Consider the following 21337-nt stretch of genomic DNA (forward strand, 5'->3'; position numbering starts at 1 on the left):
CCTTGGGGTACTCCACCATGTCTCTATACCTGCAGTGTCATATCAGCAGTAGCAGCCAACAGGGAAGTCCAATTCTTAATATTTCCTGAAAACTTGGACTCTGCCAATAGTAAAGGCACAGTTCGGTGCCCAAGGCCACATTCTAGAGTGACTTGGACCGATTCCACAGCAACAGCACAGTTTTCCTCTATCAGTGGATGATCCATCGCTCTGAAACTTTCTGTTGCTTCGGTTGCCATGTCAACACCAAGAAACCAAGAATTATAATCATCAATAGACTTGATATCCCAGAGACTTTCCATTTCCTTAGATGTGTCTCTCGATTCATCCTCTTTCGTCTTTGGAGACATGGCAGCCATTATTGTCATCACAGTATTCAGAATGATGGGTGAAATCTTTCAGAAGCAAAGCAGAGAAAAAATCTTGAAAAAATTCTTTCCCAGATGAGAATTGAAACACACATGTTAAAGCCTTTAAAAAGTAACAAGTTAAAATTTACCTGGTTATTCAGCTCCTAGCTAATGAAAATATGGATTAAGGCGTGTGTCTCTGTGTAACGCCACGTCCTGCTCACAGAACCTGAAGCAATTAATGCTGCGCAGCAAGAGTCAAAACTAACCACCAAGCTGAACTCACAGCATGGCATCAACCAAAAGCACAGAACTCCAACCAGCTATGTTCACTACGTCAAGACACCTGAACTGAACAGAGAGGCATAGCAGTATCTCCCTCTGTCTTATAGAAAGGAGAAGGCTGAAATCACTCATGGATCCCACTTGGCTCAACCAAGATCCCTGAACTTTGCTTCTGGTATCTCTGGGTAGAGCCTCTGCTCACTTTCTCATTCCTGCACTGCGCTTTAGTTCTGACACTGAGGACATCTTTGTCTTATTTGTTTTTCAATGTCTTAATTTAGTCTTGTGGTGCTGGGGACCAAGCTCCAGGTCAAGCCACGTGCAAGGCAAGCACTCTACCTGAGCTACCGCTAGTGGCCAAGTGCTGAAGGTATTTTTTGTATCCAGTCAGCACTCTGTCCTCCTATCCTTCAAACTGTCACCAGCAGAGTTTCTTTAACCCTGACTCCATGCATATCACTCCTATGCTTAAAATCTTCACTGAGCTCCGTAACTTTCAGAATGAAATTCAAACCCTCTTTGGCTTGGTGCACAGCACTCTTTGTGAGCTAGTTCCTAGCCTATCTGCTAGCAAGGGTTCTATAAAGTTTGAGAAATACTCAGTTAAATAATTTAAAAGGATTCCTTTACTGTTAACTTCTCACAACCCTTTCTTCACTAACACACTAAACACATACAACTGCTTCATCACAAAGAGGATCTGATGTACACCACATTCCTGACCTACTTGCCTGCCAACCGACTGCTTTCTTTCTCCTTGTCTTATTAGTGTTATCTGTAACTAACATCCCAGTCCTATAACTCAAACACACCGCTGAATGCAGCCATGGGGACGATCCTTCTAAGTTCTTCAAAAACATTCTCCAACCTTTGCCTCTGTGTGTGTTTTTCAGTCTGGAAAACCTTCCCCTTCCTCTCCATCTATCTAACTTATACCAACTTGCAGTCCTTAGTCCAAGATGTGTCCCTGTCAGACAACTTTTCTTGATATCCTAGTCTGAACCGCAGCCCCCTTGTTCATGCTGCCAGCAGCTTCTGTGCACGCCTCTAGCATTCGAAGTTACAATCACCGATCTACTGCTCTTCCCCTGGTCATTAAGTTTGTTGAAAGCAGAGAGCATGTACTGCCAATGTCATACACAGGGTGTGTTTTTAAGTATAGAAGGAGATCAAAAATGATTTATACAAAGAAAAGAAGTCTCCATAACACTTACCCTAATGTCTTAGAGCAAACACAAGCAAATGCATTTTTATTATGCTACATCGTTAAAAAAAAAAGTAAATTCATGAGAAAAACACAATCTAAGCCTTTCTAGTGTTTTTGTTTGTTGCGTGCTTGCTTTTTTTTTTTTTTTGTCTTTCTCATTTTTATCGGTACCAGGGATTGAACTCACAACTGCCTGCTTGCAAGGCAGGCTCTTATGCCACGGAGCTAAATTCCCAGCCCCACGTGCTTGCTTTTTTCAAAACAGGATCTTGCTTAGTTCAAGCTGCATTTGAATTCACTATGTACTCCAAGCTGGTCTCAAACTCATGGCACTTTTCTTGCTTCAGGCTCCTGAGTGCTGGGATTGCAGGCATGTGCCACCACACCTGGTTTTACCCAGTACTGTTTTAAACTGAAAAAAACCTGCGTTGTTATTTAAAATGGTTCAAATGATATTAGTTTAAGTATTAATCCAATCATACTGGTCTCTGACCTACAAAAGTAAAGCTAGTATCATTTATGCATCACTAGAATTAACTGTCTCATCTTTGCATCTTTCAAAAGAGAGCAAACTAGATTTGAGAAAGTATCATGTGCTCCCTATTTACAATGGGGAATGAAGTCCTACTGAAAGAATTTTGAATGACACTGGAAAATAGATTGTTCTTTAATATTTTAAATGTAAAAGATCTTTTAAAAAGCAAACCCCAGTGATTTCCAGCATACATCTGTCACCACAAATATAAGCTAAGTATCTAATCACATACTTATCAGGCCAAATCAAACTATACATTAATAAAAGCCTAAAAATAATGTCTCCATCTTTTCTTCATTTCTCTATCTCTTCTCTCCCCTCTGACACATACACCACACACAAATGCAAATAAAACAGAGAAAACTACTCCTGCCATGTATAGGTATTAAAAAAGTAGTCTCTTAAAGAAAACAGAATAAGCACTTAAAATGTATTTTAACCCAGAGGCAATCTGATTACCAAATATGTGACTTACAGCAATGCTGAGACCAAAGACACTATTTCAAGAATTTACACACAAAGAATCTGTCAGGCACCAACCTAAATTATAAATTCTTTAACCATAATATTGATATTCTGTTTTCCCGAGGCCCAGGTACATTTTTCCATAGATAAAGAGCATGGCTGCAAGACCTAGACAAGTAAATGAAAAGTCACATTTTCATTAATGTTTACATAACATGCACTTACACAAACCATGTCTCACTCCACTGAGATTCTGAACTATAAACTACTATTAAAAATTACATTAGCTAAGACACTCTTGTGAAGGTTCTTCTGAATTACGACAAGTCCATGTATATTGTTAAAGGACTTCAATCAGTTCTGATGAAGTTCTTCATTCCAAATGCTGATGTAAAGACACACATTTACTATCAGAAATTTAAAGTGTTTCTTTTTCCAAAAATATTTTTTCAGTGACGCACTCTGTAAAATATAATTATGAGGTATCTACAAAATGAGCTGATGACTAGAGCAGGGGTTAGGGTAAAAGACCAGTTTCCAGATGATTATCCAGTTAGTCCCCAGGAACACAGAAGTTCTTTGTCATGTGACTCCACCTGAGTTTTTTTTAATCTGAGCTTAAATATTTATTTTTCTCTCATTCGATATACTTAGTGAACAAAAGAAATAGCTGAAAAACACTGATCTGAACTAAAATTCAACAGAAGATCATGAAAAGAGGACTAGTCTGGAGGCAGCCCCTAGTTGTTTCCCTAGCAGCCACAACTCGCCAGGTAACACTGGCAGAACTTGACCTCTCTGCCTGCAAACCAGAGGTTGTACTAAATAATCACTTAAATCCTGGACAGCACTCAGGCTCTGAGATTCTCGGACTCAGCTATTTCTGTCATTCTTCAGTTGAGGGCCCAAGGCAGTGCTTACTGTGGTGATGGTTTGCCCCCTCTTCTCTCTGAGGAAAGGACAAGCGAGCACTCTCAGGTCTTTGATGGATGCCTCCGTCACCTGCTCCAGCCCAGATGCGGACACACAGAGCTTACACTGGAAGGAGGCCGACAGCGCAGGAGCGTCCGCCCTGCTCAGGCTGGCCACAAACACCACTTCCGGGTCTGTGATCTTGGCCTTCAAGGTCATGTTTCGTCTTGCAGAATCATCTGGAGAAACAAAAACGGGGACCAGAAAATTTTTAAAGTAAATCTTCCTATGGCTACAATATTATCAACAGGCTGTTAAACTGTTCTCAGTATTTTTCCTATAATGGGTACAGTGAAAGCACTAATTTTGAGTTGGTTAATTAATACTAATAATGAAATGATTATTTAGTAAGTGGTAATTATGCAAAAAGATGCAATCCAAAAACTGCCCAAAACAGATCATTCCCATTTTGATCTTTGATATTTTGGGGAACAAAGCTGTTTGGAAGTTCTTCTGGTCAGAGTCAAGGCAGGCACTTGTATACACACATGAGAATGTGTGATTCTATGACACAGGGGCCAAGAGGAGGAAAACAGAGAGAGAAATAACAGGAAGAAAAAGAGACATCCTGATAAAGATGTTAAACTATTCTTATTTTTTACTTTGGCTTTACCCCAAGGATCAGAGTCAAGAGTCATATTATCTATACTATAAATATGTTCAAAATATAAATGAATGCAGAGATATCAGTATGATTACTATTTAACAAACATTTAAAGTAAGTAAATGGAAAAATAACATTCTGATCTTGCCAGTGTTAGTTTCCAACATACTGGCTTAGGCATTGCAGAGAAAACGCCTGACCTTAAGTAATAATAATTTAACAAGAAAATCACCGATTGGTATAAAGGTGATGGGATATAAAATACAGGGCAGGGCTCAATGTGGATTCAGCATATTCCCAGGAAAGAGTTAAAGGTGACATCTAAGGGAACCCTGCTAGCTCCTGCAACAGCCTCACCTTCTTCTATCTTTTCAACTGTTCCTCAACATGATACAGTTCTTCAAAGTATTTTCCTGGACTAAATGACCCACCTATAAAATAGCCCTCCAACCACTTACCCCAATTAACTTCCTTTCCAGATGAGTAAACAATGTGAGTGACATGACAAGTCCCAGAGCAGAGTCCCTGCCCCTAATATGCTTCTACTCTATACTTCTCACTTACAAACATTTACTAAGATGTTTCTGTAAAGTATGTTTAAACCTAAAAGCCTAATTTTATTTTCTCAAACCCAATATGTCTCTTTCTTGCTGTTTGTAATTTGTGTTAAAATATACAACAAGCTGTCATCTAAGACAGATACAGTCTGCTAACCTTTTTCTGTCTTGACTTTCCCCATGGTAATGTGTCTTGATGGCATTTGTATTTCCTTCGCCGTATTTTCTGGGCTCTGAGGCACAGCTTTGATGAAGAAATCTGCCACAGTCATCAAAAACTCCACGCTGGCACACACATACAGCTTGTCAAGAACAGCATCAATTAGACTTGTGTTTTTGTCTTGTTTGTAATGAATATCAATCATAGAACTGCTGCTATCTTGGTCATTCTTTCTGTCAATCATTCTGAAAAAAATACACACATATCACTCATTATTTTATCTCCCACTAAAAATAAAAATTATGAAAGTTTTCCTATGTATTTTAAGAATTCTTTCATCAATTAGTTTTTATCTGAACATAAAATAGGACAGTGTTAACTGGATATAATAAACCAACTAGTAACCAAAACATGTTTCCCCATTTCCCAAACAAGGTGCATGAGATTAAGCAATTATATTTTATAATCACAATTTAATACTAAAGAAATATTATTAGAAATGACTTGAGCAAATTTCAAAATGTATAAATGCAGTCCCAATATTTCACTAAATAAAAGAATTCATCTTCCTAAAAGAATTTATCTGCAAAAATCATCCTATACATTTGAATTCCAAAGGTATTTCATGCAACTCAAATCAGCACACGTTTATCAAGGGTCTGCAGACTTCCGGGAGAACATGGCGGACAGATAACAGCAACTACTGGAGGCTCTCTGAAAAACTAGGCTCAGAAGCCAGGAATGGTGCGGACTAAAGAGACATAAGCAGGTGGAGTTATGCTCTGCTGACTCAGGAACGAACTGGGCTGAGAGAAACCAACTTGGAATGCAGTCCTGGTGCTAAAACAGGAACAGAAAAGCCTCGGTGCGGAGGCTGGACCCCGCGCCATTGGAAGCCACGATTTGGGTTTCCCGCCGCGCGGTGGCTGGCTGCCTCTACATCGGCTTGGCAAGGAGAGAGACGCGCGGAAGCTCTGAGAAAGGGAGTCTGTGAACGGAGTTGAAAACAGAACGGGCAGGGAGGCGTGTACTGACTTGTGGCGAGGTGAGTGAGAGAAACTGACACTCCACCACAGTTTCACTCCAGCAGAGGACTTTCTGGGCCCGAGCAGTCCTACGGGAGCAGAGCGCGGTGGCGACTCCAACCACACATTCCCCTCGCGGGCGGGATTGGTGAACAGTGCCTGGCCTGCGTGATGCTGCCAGCGGACCCATTAGGCTGGCCCAACCCAGATCCCATAGCCTGACGGTGGCCGGAAGGGGAGACGTGTAGGCTGCCTGGTCCGTAACTCCCTGGTGCCCAGCGGTGAGCGGGAACACCTAGCCAGTGCAATTCGATCAGGCTGTGGCTGACAGGGAGGGAAGTTGGGCCTCCTATGTAAGCTTGCATATATATAAGGAACAGAGAATATGGGAAAAGGCAGCAACAAGAAAGGCTCCTCGGCCCCCAATTCTGAGAAACAGGCAATAGCGGACACCGCACCAATAGACATTAAGCGCCATATAGAGAGCCTCATAGACCAATTCAGGAATGAAGTTATCAACGACCTGAAGCTAGAAGTATGCAGAATAGTTAGAGAAATGCTAAGCACCACCCAGGAAAAAAACAGATGGTGGAATGGAAGAACAGAAAAAGAGGGGAGAATTGTTTGATGAAGAAAACAGAAAGCATAGAGTACGTGAAGCAGGTTCAAAGGACTACCAAGAAATTAAGAAGTCTATCGAAGACTGGCATAACAGCTTGAAAGAAACTAAGGACAGACTATCTGAACTGGAGGGCAGACTTGTAATATGGGAGAATGAAATGGAAAACTTCTTAAAAATAACAAAGAAACAAACAGCAATAATACAAAGACAAGAAGATGATAAGAGGATCCATAACTTAAGGATCAAGAACATAAAAGAAGAAGTAGGAACACAAACAAGTGAACTACAAAAGCTACTCACAGAAATAATCCAGGAGAATTTTCCTAATTTAGCAAAAAGTAAAGATACTCAGATGTATGAGGCATACAGGACCCCAGCTACCTACTACCCAAACAGAGCAACACCCAGGCATATAATAATAAAAATTCCAGAAATTCAATACAAGAACAGAATATTAAAAGCTGTTAGAGACAAGAAACAGACCACTTACAAGGGAGCACCCATCAGAATTACAGCAGATTTCTCTGCACAAACCATCAAATCACGAAGAGCGTGGGGGGAAATAATTCAAGCTTTGAAAGATAATAATCTCCAGCCAAGATTGAGATATCCTGCACAACTGTCCCTGGAAATTGATGGAAAAACAAGGTGCTTCCAGGATAAAGAGGAACTGGGGGAATTTGCAACCACCAATTCAACTCTACAGAGAGTATTGCAGGATATTCTAAAAAAAAGAAAAATACAAAGAATCCAGAAATAGTGGCGGGGAGGCCACAACGAATGGAGCAGAGAACAAAATGAGGAAGACAAACTGACAGCTACTGACAGAATAACAGCTCAACAGAAATGAGGCAGAGAAGATTGGATGATAGGAACAGCTATTTTGGAGAAAATGACATCTTAATAGGTAATTCTGATTTAGTATCATCTTGTTTTGAAGTCTCATCTAGCTTTTGTCCTTCTGTCTCCAATGGTCTAAATAGGTTGTATCTTATTGGATTTTATTATGTACGATAGTATAAGCAAAAACCTTTTAAAGACAAGGAGATTATACAGAAACCATTGTTCATTTTCTGTTAGTCGATTCTAAATACTCTGTAATGCTGTCATTCTCTTAAATGGTTTTACATTGTTTTGATATACTTAATGCTACAGTATACGAAGTTGTACTCAAGGATTTCAAGGAAAGAGACAATATGGTAACTACTTTTAGGTCAGGATTATCTGGTGGTGAAACACTATTCTGCTTAAATGGTTATGTTTTGATTGGCACTGTTTCGTTGTTATGCCCTCTTTTATCTCAATCTCCACTCCATTATTTACTTTTTTATTTTTATCCTTTTAATTTAAGGGAAAAAAAGAGCAGGATATATTATAGTAACCCACTTTGACTTTCCATTACCTTGATTTAAAGCCCTGTATTACTCTCACCATCTGGTTTTTAACTGATGTTCCCCTATTCTGTTTTGCTGGATAGTATCAGGTTCGAAAGTTTAAGCATCAGCTGTGAAGATAATGAGATTCATTATAACGCCCATTCTCGTTGACTTTTATCTACTTTTGAAGACCTACAATGTCTCCAATGTTTTGGTTTTGTCGGTTTTTTTCTTTACTGTTTTGTTCAATTGTATTATAACTAACGATATAGGCAATTTTATTAGAGATAACGGGAGGCATTATGGTAACCATTGTTGATCACCTTGTATTATGTTTTTACATTATCTATTATGTCCACCCTTTTGACTTGACCGATTCTGTTCTGTTATGTCACATTTGGTTTTACTCTCTTCCAAAAAAATAATAAGAACCGTGGGAGCAATGAAACCCAAAATGTGTAATAGTCATGGTACAAAAGAGAGGAAAAGAAAGTGCTCCAAACTATATAACTGCATGTATATTTAAGTGTATAAGATAGAAAATGATATCACAGAGTTTTATTGGATCATTGAACAGAACTGTTTGCAGTATCATTGATGGAATGTCCACTTTACAAGCTTTAATTTTGTGACTTGAACAATTATTTCTAAGATGACAATATGTAATCCATTAACTAGTGATTTCCTACTGTTCATTTTTTTTTCTGTAAATCTGTATAACTTGTACCCTTTCTCTGCTTTTTTTTTCTTTTCTCCTTAAATAAAATTAAAAAAAAAAAAAGGGTCTGCAATGACAGTTCCTATGCAGCTCCACATGTGTTGTAAAGACCAGGCTACCTAACAGGTTTCGACATTTATCACCCCATCTAGAGAGCTGCGGACAGTTCCCTCGACGTAAAATTCCCGTAGGAGAAAAACTGCTGCATGGCCACGCTACTCATTTATTTCTCCAGGAAATACGGGGGTTAGCACTATCCAATACGTACTCAATAGAATACAAGAGTAAGTAGCAACACAGCTTTTCTCCAAAGAAAACCAGTAAGTAAAAAATAGTACATGTCTCATTATTTCAAAAAGGAATAAAAAATTATTAGGCTACTGAAGTTACACGTTTCTAACTTCACAGTAGGCTGATTCTGTCAAAAATGTGTTGATAATGTGATTATGCTTGGGATTCTACTCCTATTAAAAGTGACAGAAATTTTGTAGAAGTGTTTTAAAAGACAGACAAAATAAGACAAAGGAAAAAGTCATAACTTTAAGGATTTTTAAAACCTGATTCTGGTGAATGGAGATAATTTGAAAAAAATATATCACCACATATTTAACTACTGAAACTCACATTGTGGTAGTTCCATTTTTAAGACAGTACTCCAATTTATTAATAAACTTTCATTTAATATAACCATCCCAGCAGCTGAATCTGATATTAGCATTACTTCTTGATGCAATTCAGATTAAAGGTCTGACCAAAAAGACACAAATATTTTTTGAAGAACCCAAGCACAGCAAAGCCTGCAGTGATGCCAGGTTCAGGGTTAGCCGTGAGTGGCATCCAGCACCCTGCGAACTGACAGACCTGGACGTGGCTCTCTCGATGCCTTCTCTGAGGTCATCAAGGGTGCATGTCTTCAGCTTAAGGCTGACATTCACTGAGCCATCCTTGAACATCTTCCCTGCAGAGGCCATCAGGTACAGTCTGAGCTCACCGAGACGAAAACTATCATTACGAAATGCAAGTTTGGACTCCTGCCGTACATTTTTCAAACAAAAGAATCAATTACCTTTAAAAATCATGTAATATTATTAAACATATTTAACCCAGAGCTAAAACACAAATCAATCTCATAAATTTTCAAAGCACAGGTGGGAAAACACATAAATGGAACAGTTACGCATTGTCTATGAGTACATACGTACATACAAATAAATGCGTATGTGTCCTGATCCTCAACAATGGTTAATATATTAAAAGTAACCTGATATAGTTTGAAGCAAGTGTGACTAATTAGCAAATAGTCTTATCAGATAATATGCAATTCAGCTAATAAACATTAATGAGCTCTTCTGTAAACAACAGTGATAAGAACTAGGGACTTCATAAGAAAAAATAAGCCTTACTGTTGATCTCAGTGATTTTATACCTTAGTTGAAAGAATAAACTAGAAGTACATTAAAAATAACAGTCCAACGAGATGCTACAAGTTGTAAATAACTACATACCTTGCGATATATATTAATTTTTATTAATATTTATTAGCATCCGAACTTCCACAAAGCATATAAAGTAGTTAGATAAAAAAGTACAAACAGTAAAAACTCGGAGAGGTAAAATTAATTACTGTAGGCTGCAGGTTAAGAACATAACTGTGTGGTGGAGAATGAGGAAGACCAGATAAAGGGAAAGATGTCCACACGGGGAAAGCGTGAGCATGTGAGGTACTCTCAGGGCACAGGGCACCTGCCCTCCTTCCCTGGAAATGAGACCTAGCCAAAAAATAATCAGCCTTGGAAACCAGAGATGAAAAATGCCAGCCCCAACAGCCTATCTGTCCCTTACCTGCCATCACTACACTCTTGCTGCTATTTAAGGGGGGTAAAGTGAGGATATGTGGATTAGGATGACAATTTTGGTCTCCAGTTTTCAAGGTGTATTATCTTCCAGTTGGGTCTTACATGGGGGGAAAACTATAAGCTTGAACATTCTAGTTAAACAACATAGGGAATGAGGATAGAAGGAAACATGGATGCCTTAGGGCTCAAATGATGATCTGCACTTTCAGTTCTAGAAATGGGGGCCTCAGTCTTCATTCCACCATAACGTAAGTCCACATACTCCAGGTAAGCCCAGATTTTACAAAGAACAGACCTGACCCAACTGATCAACCAACAACCTTATCAGCCACAGTGGCTCACTAGACACCATGGCTTTGTGAATAGCACCAATGACCTGCAGTCAGACACAGTGGTTAGAAGGCCACAATTCCTTTCATTCCAGGTAGGAGACTGCATGTAAGTAGGTTAAAATGACACTACTGCCAGTAAGCTTTGAATGTCTTCACCTTATGAAGAGAGAACTATTTTGCAACTTTTGTTCTTTAACTATTGACAGAAATGACCCGAGTCACAACTAGTGATCACAAGACACTACCTTTCCTAATATGGCTCCTGATGTAGACAACTTGGAGACCCATTTTTTCCTAAGGGGACACTCACACACTGTAAGACAGAACCCCTGTAAGGAGAACGGGAAGTTATAAGTGGCCACTGGAGATATACTTATGACACTTGGACATTGCACCAATGTCTAAGACAAATCAAACAAAGCCACTGCAGTACAAGTGTGAGCTGAGGAAGAGTCTTGCACAACAAGCAGCAGTGAAAACAGACAGGAAAGGACAACGTACACTGACAAGAAAAGCTTGACGGTACTCAGTGTCTAAAAGAATACAAAAAGTAAACAAGGAAAGAAGTAAAAGAAGAGATGAAAATTTGAAGGCTGAGGAACCAACAGATAGTAGTCCTCAGATGAAATCAAGGTTCTTTTAACTGCTCCTTTCCTGTAAGGACATTCTCTGATGGTTTCACGCAGACTGGACAGCAGAAATTAAGACAGCTCACTGCATAAATCATGGACACTAAACCAAAGTTCAACAGTAACAACGTACAAATAGTATACTGCTTTAATCTTAGAAAACAGTATGAAATCAGTATATGAAAATGCACATTAGCAGATGTAATACCTAAAAACTCATAGATTTATGTGAGTTTTTATTTATGCACAATAGGTATTAACATATGGCATAATTGATAGAATAAAAATATTATAGGACAGAATATAATTTAAAAAACAGCCTTCAAAAACACCACTGAAACATTAGCGTCTACCATTATAGAATTAGACTTTGGTTCTTAAATTTATTAATAGTATTATTAATACAAATTCACTATATATAACATTCATTTTATAGAAACACAATCACTGTTTACATTCATAGACAATCATGAATTTCAGAATAATTGTCCAAAGCTCTAAAGCCATTAAATTATTCTTAAATAGGTATCTACACATATGTATTTAGCTATGTCATAAAATGGAACATATAATTAATTGCACATATAAAAATCCTCTATTAGTGCAGATCAAAACACACTTTGGTGTCCATGTTAGCTAGAAAGAACTGGTATACCTTGGCCTACTGAGATTAAAAATAGAAATCCAGAGAAGACCGGCAGCAGAATCAGCACATGCACATGTGGCACAGGACAACCAACACTGGCAGATACCTTAACACTTCCTAATGAATACTTAAGTGACAAAACGTTAGTGTTTTCTTTTAATTTTAAAGAGAGTAAAACAGAACAGTAAAATGAAACAAAACAAAACAAAACAGTGACAGGACAGTAGGAAATCCACTATTGTTACTATACTGCACATTGTTATCCCCTAACAGCTGCTCAGACTACCGGCCCCAGGCTGCTTCCCTACTTTAGCTATTGTTCTCTGAGCCCGTGTGGCATCCAGCTGCTTGAGGGGTTGGCAGAGAGGCCTGGGGATGGCTTCCTTGTTGCTTCTCCTCAGCAGGCAGGCAGGCAACTATTCTTAAAACAAATACCAAGAGCAACAATGCATCCCCACCAGACACTTTACTACATACCTGACTGACGTCACTGTTATAAAGGATAATGGACAGAGATGCAAAATGAAAGTCAAATTGGAGTGTGACGGTCTGGTCCAAAGAAGTCTGTCAAATCTTCTTGTTCTCATGGTTTAAACATGAAAATTAAAATTATAAAGATTTTAAGTAAGCACATTATTTCATACATATTTTAAAAGCTGAGATAATAATTTGCTGTACTAAATTTATGTTATTCCTTCCAGTACTCTTTAAATCATATTATGTGACAGTATATAAAAGCAGCAATGATTACCTTATATTTAGTACAGGGCAAAGTGGCAAAGGGGAGACTAAACAGTATTTCAAGGCAGTTTTAACAGTTCTTCAGTGTAAGATCACTTGTTATCATTTTTCATATCAAGGCATTTTCACCTGCCTGTTTCCAACCATCCTCAAGAGGTTACGAGACAGAAGGCACAGAAAGCCGGAACATGTGGGTCCAGGTTAGGCAGTAAAAGCTTTGCTGAAGAGCACAAGTCTTACTACCTTTAAATACCCACACTGCTCACCTCTGCCTTCAGAAAGTATAGGATATAACTCAGCGGTAGCATCAGAGCTCAAATATGATGGAAGCTGGGGGGAAACTTAGGAATTTTGAGATGAGAGAGACTTCAAGAAAAATTTAGTCTTTTTTCTCATCTTTAGACAGGACAGACAAAGCCTGCCTTCAGTTGCAAAGAGACTCAATGATTCTCTCAGAGACTGTTTCTCTCTATTGGTTACAGTATAGGAGCTTCTTATCTTACAAATTCTACAAAAGGAAGCACTCCATAATTTTAACCAGGTAGGTTTCTCCAAACTGGAAAGTCTTTTTTTCTCCACTTTTCCTAAAAATAATTTACATTCCAATCTTCACCACCTTTGCAATCTTCACCTCTGTGGCTTGCATCTGAACTCAAATTTTCCCAAGTTCCACATGAACATCAGTGAGAATGGAAAACAAATCTGATCACAGGCGGATCTAACGAGATCATTAACCAAAAAGCATGCCTGTCATGTATGCTCTGTTCATGTCTACACAGCTCCTGTCTGAGACACTCTGCTCCCCCAGCACTTTAGAAGGCAGTATAAAGCCAAATGAAGGAGAACGTGTTGGCCTCACCAAGCTATGCAATACAAATAACTATCTACTTAAACCAGAAACCTGTTCTGCAAAATGTTCCCATCATCTGTGGTATCCCTAATTCCAAAACATGTCAGTCCACCTATATAAGCAGTGTTAGTATGGTATTATTTCTTGGCAGTTTTACCAATTAAACTGGGATGATCTGAGAGCATTTGCAAGCACATACATAACTGCCCAGCACCATTTATTACAAAAGCAAAGGGTACTTCCTCTTTTCAGCATGGAAATAGTAACCTATTTGCATTCTAATAAAACATCTGGTGTTCATTCTAATGACTTCAAAAAACTGTATTTGATAGAATCTGTTTAAGCAAGTAAAAGAAACTTATATTCTACAACAACTATCATTTAAAAATGGCTGAATTTAAAAGGTTCAGTGCTTTTTTTTTTTGTCTTTTTCCTTTTTATCGGTACCTGGGATCGAACTCACGACTGCCTGCTTTCAAGGCAGGCGCTTATGCTGCTGAGCTAAACCCCCAGCCCGGTTCAGTGCTTTCTGAAAGTTCAGTTTAATAATATGAAACAGAGCTGAAGTTCATATGACTGTATCCTTCTCCACATCAGGTAAGTAAAGCTTCTTTCTCAGGGTTCAGTCACCCACGGGTGGTGACACCACACCAAGTCCCTTTTCTCTCCCAAGGACTTTGGGACCAGGCCACACTGCTTGCCTACTGACTTCCTCTCGGTGTGCACTGCCTGCAAATGATCCCAAGTTCAGTGCCTGGGGAATTCTGCAAATGCAGCTTTCACAAGTCAGGGCAAACACGGATCATGTGGCAAGAATGAGGCTCATCCTCTCGTCACAGATGACGGGCAGATCCCCTCCCCCTGGGAGTTTCCAGAGGCAGCTGCCACAGGCCCTCCCCAGTACACTGCCCAACAAGGAATGCAAAATTAAAGGGCACTCAGTATAAAGAGGGTACCGACAACAATGTTTCAGTCATCAAGCAAGCATCTTCATCTATTTCTACCTCTCAGGTAGTCTGGTCCACTTGGAATATCTTTCCTCACTCTCACAGCCTCCTGAGCAGACAGTGCAGGGCTTGGCTGTGGAGAAGCTTCCCCAACATTTTCCAGCAAAATTTTCATTAGAACTGTTAGGTCATCTTCACTGAGAGCAACCTGGAAACAGGCAATAACTGTCAATATAAAGTAATAAAAAATCCAGAATATCATACATACATACATACATAATTAAGTTTAACCAACTGTTTGCATCTTTTTAAAAATAAAGATGGGGTGAGATTGTAGCTCACTGACAGAGTGTTTGCCTAGCATGTGCAACCCGTGTTCAATCCCCAGCACTGCAAAAATAAAAAGAGAGAGAGAAACAGAGATGGTGATGGACAGACTGGGAGTTGGGAGGAGGAGTGGAGAGAAGATTGCCACCTGTCCAGTGTGAGACACCTCTCCTGGGAGGCACCCTCTGATCTGCCCATAGCCAGGCCCTGCCTCACCACCATGCTGCCTGGCCTCCGCCTAGCTGTCCCTTTCACAGGCCTGAACTCACTTCCAAGATCCCACCTTCTCACGCCCACTCCATCTCTCTTCCAGGCCCCATCTGCTCCTCCTCCTACGGTATTCACTCTGCTCCAACAAGTTCAACACCAGATGGTACAGTTTGGTTTCTAGTCTCCAACAGAAAATAAGATTTTCTCCTGTTCTGTAGCTCTGTTCACACAGTACATATGCACCTGGACATACATAGACTATCTTAACATATCAAAAATAATACCTTTTACAATAACAACGAACATAACTACAAAATATTTTCTAAAACCAAAACACACACTAGGAAGGTAGCATCTTTTCATCTTTTAACTTTACAAAAGAGTATTTTATATTTATAAAAATACAAAACAGCAAGGCTTCGGACTCAAGTAGATCTGATTGCAGCACCCTAACACTTTCAAGCTGTGATGCTGGCCGGGTTTTCTTAGCTTTCTTACATCAAGTCTGTTAGTCTTAAAACAAGAATAGTAGTATCTTCCTTACACAGTGTTGCAGAACAACACACTTGCTACTGGCTATTAAAGTCTATTAAATCAGTACTTTCTTATTCTATCTTTTGTAAATTTCACTTCCAGACACCAGAATCGTAAAACTTTGTTTTCAGAACTTACACATGGTCTCACACCAACACGTACACATGCACAGTTAACTTCCGGATGCGACGGTAACCTGTGTCCCCTAAATTAGATCCCTTCAGCCTGCAACACTGCCTAGTACCCCTCCTCAACGAAAATAAGGAGATACTTTTGCACAAGGCAATGATCAGGGACTTCTTGTTTGTTTCCAGCCCCGGTCCTTGGATAACAGGAATAACACCAATTCCTTAGAACTTCCTCAGTGTCCATTCCTATCTGGATACCAACCAAGTTATCACAGTAGCCCAAAGGGCAGCTGACCTCACCACCCTGTGTGCTTTGAACAAAAGTGCTATAGATCGCCTACTACACCGACCTTCAGGAAGGCTACAGGATAATTCTGAAAGGTGGCCCCAGAGTTCTTCAAGAACTGTCAAACAATATACTGAAAAGAATTTATTGGTGTCACTTGCCTGATATCTTTCTCAGCAGCACCCTTGACCCAGGAAATTACACGAACCGTGCCCAAAGCCTAAGTGATTCAACAGGCCTGACTCACTGACAGATCGGGTTGTGGAAATGTTATCCAGTGTGGCTGCACTACTGAATTAACAAGACCCCTTTGGGTAAAATAATGATCATACTTTGATGCTAACCTGCTGGATTTACTGCTTTTTTCCTTTTTCCTTTTGATATATTTCAAGCATAAAAGAAAAAGAAAATACTATAATCCTCCCATGTGCCTACCACCTGGCTTCATCAAATCTTAACAGTTACCACATTTCCTTCAGATCTTTTTCCCTTTACAGACATAGCTCAATCCTCCATGCAACTCTGTGAGAGCCCGTTCCCACATCCATGGAAAGACTCCATCCCGAGTACGACAATTATTTTCATGAATGCTTTCTAACATTTACCATTACTACATATCCTATAACTTATGCAACCCTTGCTTGTTAAAATATTTTCAAGTAACATAAAACTGTACTATCATTTTGCAATTAATTTTTTTCATTTTTATCTTTAAGATATGCTATAATTCTGGTTCATTTATTTTAGATACTTTATAATTCCCAAATGTGAGTAATTATAATTTTATCCACATTGTCCCATTGACAGACATTTACATTTTACTTTTGCTTTCAGGAAATCTGTAACTCTACAATCTTTGAAAGGAAGAATCAAATATTGTCCTGGAATCTAATATCTTAGCAATAAGGAGAAATTGAGGCACAGAAGATATAGTCTGGAATACAGACTACCCTACAACTTCAGAGAAAAAACTCTGCAATATATAGTGCTCTGTGAACTGAAAGAAAGAACCCATGCTCTGGAGTATCAATCATTCAACCACTCTTTCTCATTTAATACATCTACTTGTGCTCACTGGGACATCTACTTAAAAACCTTCCATTTGCACAACAAGCTTCTACTTTAAATGCCTTCCTAAATGCTCCTCCAACCCCTTCTTATCACAGAACCAACCCTAGAATAACCACGGATACCAAAACTACTGACATTATAGTTTGGTTGGCTTTTCACTCGTTCAATTTGCTTCCTCTCTCCCCACTATCTTGACACGTGCTGTAGAGCTTCCCACTTCACACACGGGTACTTGAGAACCACAGGGCTAGTACACTCCCATAGCTCCTGTCCCCGGTCTCTCCTGCTCCCGGGAGCTGGCACAACACCTGCAAAGACTGCCTCTGAGACGCTGCTTCACTGCTCTGCTACCAACACAAACCTCTGCCTACTCAAAGTGATACTCCAGGAGGCTTCCTACACCTGAAAATACTACTCCGTCGCTGTACAAATATTGTGTCAATCGAAAAACTTTAATTTAAAAAGAAAATCACAACTAAAAAATCTCTGTGGTACGTGAACATCACTTTTCATTCTCTTACAATTTAAACGCACTAAAATTTTAATAGAATTTTCCAAAATTAAGAACAGTAGTTTCAGCAGACTCAACAGGTTTATCTTAGTCCCCACCCCTCTCCTATGTGTGCAAGTGTGCACACACACACACGCATGTTGCTAGGTCAAGTGCTCCCCCACAGGGCTACATCTGCAGGCCCTCAACTGCACCAACTGGCCTGAAACCTGAGCCACTGTACCAGCTCTTTCAACGTTCTTGCTAGTTTTACCACAGAGCTAATTAAAATGTAATAAAAGAGCAAGCGACAAGGGTGCTCTCACTTGATACAAAGCATCTCTTTTAATACACTAGAACTGCACTGTGATCCACCATGAAGGTCCACCTACAACGGCCATCTATCTCATGTGATCCGCATACCTGCATAGGTTTTAACTTTCCTTTTATCTCGATCCCGGGAATTTCCATGTACCAGGTTGCTGATAAGTTTCGTTGTATAGACAAAAGCATGTTTACTGGTTTTAAGATTTCAATGTCATCCTGTGGCAAGTCAGCTTGCAAGATAGTTCTGAGAGGAGAAACAAGATCATGCTTCCATATACGCTTTAAATTGACATTTAAAATGACAATATCCCACACTGTTTAAGAGTTTCCACAAGGCACCTTCCTAAATACATAAAAGCTACTATCAGAACTCTTTTAGAACATATTTCTTTCCATAAATCAGAGCAAATCAGAATAAAGTTTATATATAGTTATCAAAAACAAAGACATAACTTCCAGAAATTATCACTGTATCATTTGCTATCTTTCACAAAAACTATATGATACAGCAGCTAGTATCTCATATTTGTACTCTGTGAAAACAAAATAAATGAAGCAATCATATACTCAGTCCTCAATATGTTACTTCTCCAAATCCAAAGAGAAAAACACATCAAATCTAAAGTGACTCACATGGCAATAAACATTTCTAACTTGCCTACAAACAGCCATTTGCACGAGGAAATAAGAACTCTGGCCACTAAACAGAGTCAACACCTTCCCATCTGGATTCAAAAATCCTTTAAGCACCACACTACAAATACTAAATCTTACTACAAATTTAGGAAGAACTAGCTATGAGCAAATGAAATGAAGATGTATTTCTGAGCAAGTACATACATTCTGTAGCATTCTCCATAAATTTTTTTTCTTTGTTCCTTGAGATAGGCTCTTGCTATAATACACAGCATAGTTTGGAACTTGTGAGCTCAAGTGAGCCTCCTGCTTCAAGTACTACAGGCATGAACCACTAATCCCAGCTAGTAAGCTGATATCTTTTAACATGTAAGTTTTCACAGAATGGAAAATAACATTCTAAACTTGGTACTACAAAATACAGATACTATAAAGCACACCATTATATTGACAATTAGTCAAAAATGATTAAGGTTTCATAATTAAACAATGAGAGTAAAATATCACTATTTTAATCCTAGGAAAACTATGTAAAAATCTTCTTTCTAGCAAATTATGACAGTTACACACATAATTTTACCTGGACAGCTTCAATTGAGTGAGTTGGACCTTTATTTTATCAATGACTGGAGGGAAAGGGTAACGTTCTGCAGGAAGCAAACTAAAGCTGTTTTCCACGCTGATTAAGCCGAGATCTGCCACCACAGCGTTGGACGACACTGAAGACTGAGGGATAATAATAACCGGTGCTTTCAGGTCCACATCCATCGCAAGGCGGAAGCTCTTCTGGGCCAAGTCCCTCACACTAGAAGCAGCTCTCTCTGCAGCCTGCATGGTAGCCATGCTCAAAGCTTCCTTGGCAGCTTGGAAGTTGTTGAGGAAATTCTGTTGGAAGAGAATGATAGTTAAAGACTTCCCCCCAAAAGATGTTTGTTCTCCAAAGGAAAACACTTTCAAAAGTACGTGCTGCAAAATGAACAACTAAATAAGCATAATAAAAGAGATTATTTATGATTGTGTACGTGGAGAAGAGTAAAGTCTAGGAAGATATACCCTGCGCTATTAACAGCTACCTCCAGGGAGTAAAGATTCTTAACTTTCATTTATATTTTTTATTCTTTTTTTATTTCTATTTTTAACCATTAATTTTATGATGAAGTTCTGATATAATTCTTTTTAAAATGTTTCTTAGTAACTATGCCACATGCAAGGAAAGGAATGGAGGACAGCACTTTATCTCCCCAACAGTAAGTTCTATTCTGTACCTCTAGGTCGCAGTAAATACAGTCTACTTTTAAAAATGAGGGTTCAGGAAGCTTATTACTGAGTTTGTTTCTAATGTACTGCATATGGATGGACACAAATGGTTAACCACCTACAATTCTGCAATCATGACTAAGAATCAAAACTTCTTTATTTAGGTAGGATGCATTTTCATCTCCACGCAACCAGAAAGATTCTTCCCAGCAAAGAAACAGTTGCTCTTACAACTCATGTTCTTAATATCCACCATTTGTCATAAACTTAATCTCTTCCTCTTCTCCCGAAATAACTCACTTTCTACACAAGTGAACATGACAGTTCAGAGAGAAATTCATGAAAGATAAGCTCTGGTTAGCAACCCTGCTAAAAGCAGTAAGCAGACTTAAAACTTTTCAGCATAGGCTACTTCCATGACGGATAAAAACAAAAGAATTCTATGGTCTTACTGATCACAAATATAAGCAAAAGCTGTAAATTCTAATATTAGTTCTTAAGATACTTGCCAAACTTCCTTTAAAAGTTCTTCTAGCTAAACATCTCTACAAGCATTCCCATAAACAAGTACTACTAAAAAGTCCTAAATTAAAAAGCACTTGTAAAATACACACCTAAAAAAATGCTGGAGAAACACAGCTTGTGTACTTACCAATGATGTTTTAAAATTCACTTAGTTAACCATCATCTAAAGATCTCTGACTGCAGTAATCTGGCTGGTGTTTGGGTGTTTAACACAGCCCACTGTGAAGACCTGGACTCCCTGGGTTCAGGAGTACAGGCAATTATTTAGGTCCCAATGAGAAATAAACACATACTGAAACATACACTTACCAACAGAGACATGAAGAATTTATGAACGTAAGCGATCTGAATACAACCCACTTTGAGACTAAGTCTGCCATCCACTTTAGACACGTCGGCATAGGCTTCTCCTTCTGTGGCGTCTGGATACAAAGTCATCTGGAACCGAAAGACTTCCTCTCCCAAGATGGAGACAGCCTGAAAGGATGAGATCATTGGCTTTGGCACCGGAGAGTTGCAGGCCCTTCTCTGTATCACCAAGTTCCTCATTAGAGAAAGTGACCCCCGATTCAGCCTTAAACATTATTAGTTAACCCAACTTATTTGACAGTAACTTTTTTCCTATCGTTATAAAAAACCCTTTACTAAAGGCAGTATCAGTCCATCATT

At 39.0% G+C, this 21337-nt stretch overlaps 1 protein-coding gene across 1 annotated transcript in view; it reads right to left on the bottom strand.

Moving 5' to 3' along the window:
* The window catches only part of LOC101787919 (intermembrane lipid transfer protein VPS13C-like), an 86759-nt gene that overhangs the window by 24509 nt on the left and 40913 nt on the right, over nucleotides 1–21337 (bottom strand). Inside the window, 11 exon segments of the mRNA XM_063243422.1 lie at nucleotides 30–395; nucleotides 2918–3010; nucleotides 3764–3993; nucleotides 5133–5380; nucleotides 9738–9907; nucleotides 12817–12889; nucleotides 12891–12921; nucleotides 14935–15085; nucleotides 18347–18494; nucleotides 19467–19771; nucleotides 20978–21145. Coding sequence (XP_063099492.1) covers nucleotides 30–395; nucleotides 2918–3010; nucleotides 3764–3993; nucleotides 5133–5380; nucleotides 9738–9907; nucleotides 12817–12889; nucleotides 12891–12921; nucleotides 14935–15085; nucleotides 18347–18494; nucleotides 19467–19771; nucleotides 20978–21145 — 1983 coding nt within the window.

This window comes from Cavia porcellus, unplaced genomic scaffold, assembly GCF_034190915.1.
Source record: "Cavia porcellus strain 051 isolate PalLab524CR breed Dunkin Hartley unplaced genomic scaffold, mCavPor4.1 scaffold_38, whole genome shotgun sequence".
NCBI lineage: Eukaryota > Metazoa > Chordata > Mammalia > Rodentia > Caviidae > Cavia > Cavia porcellus.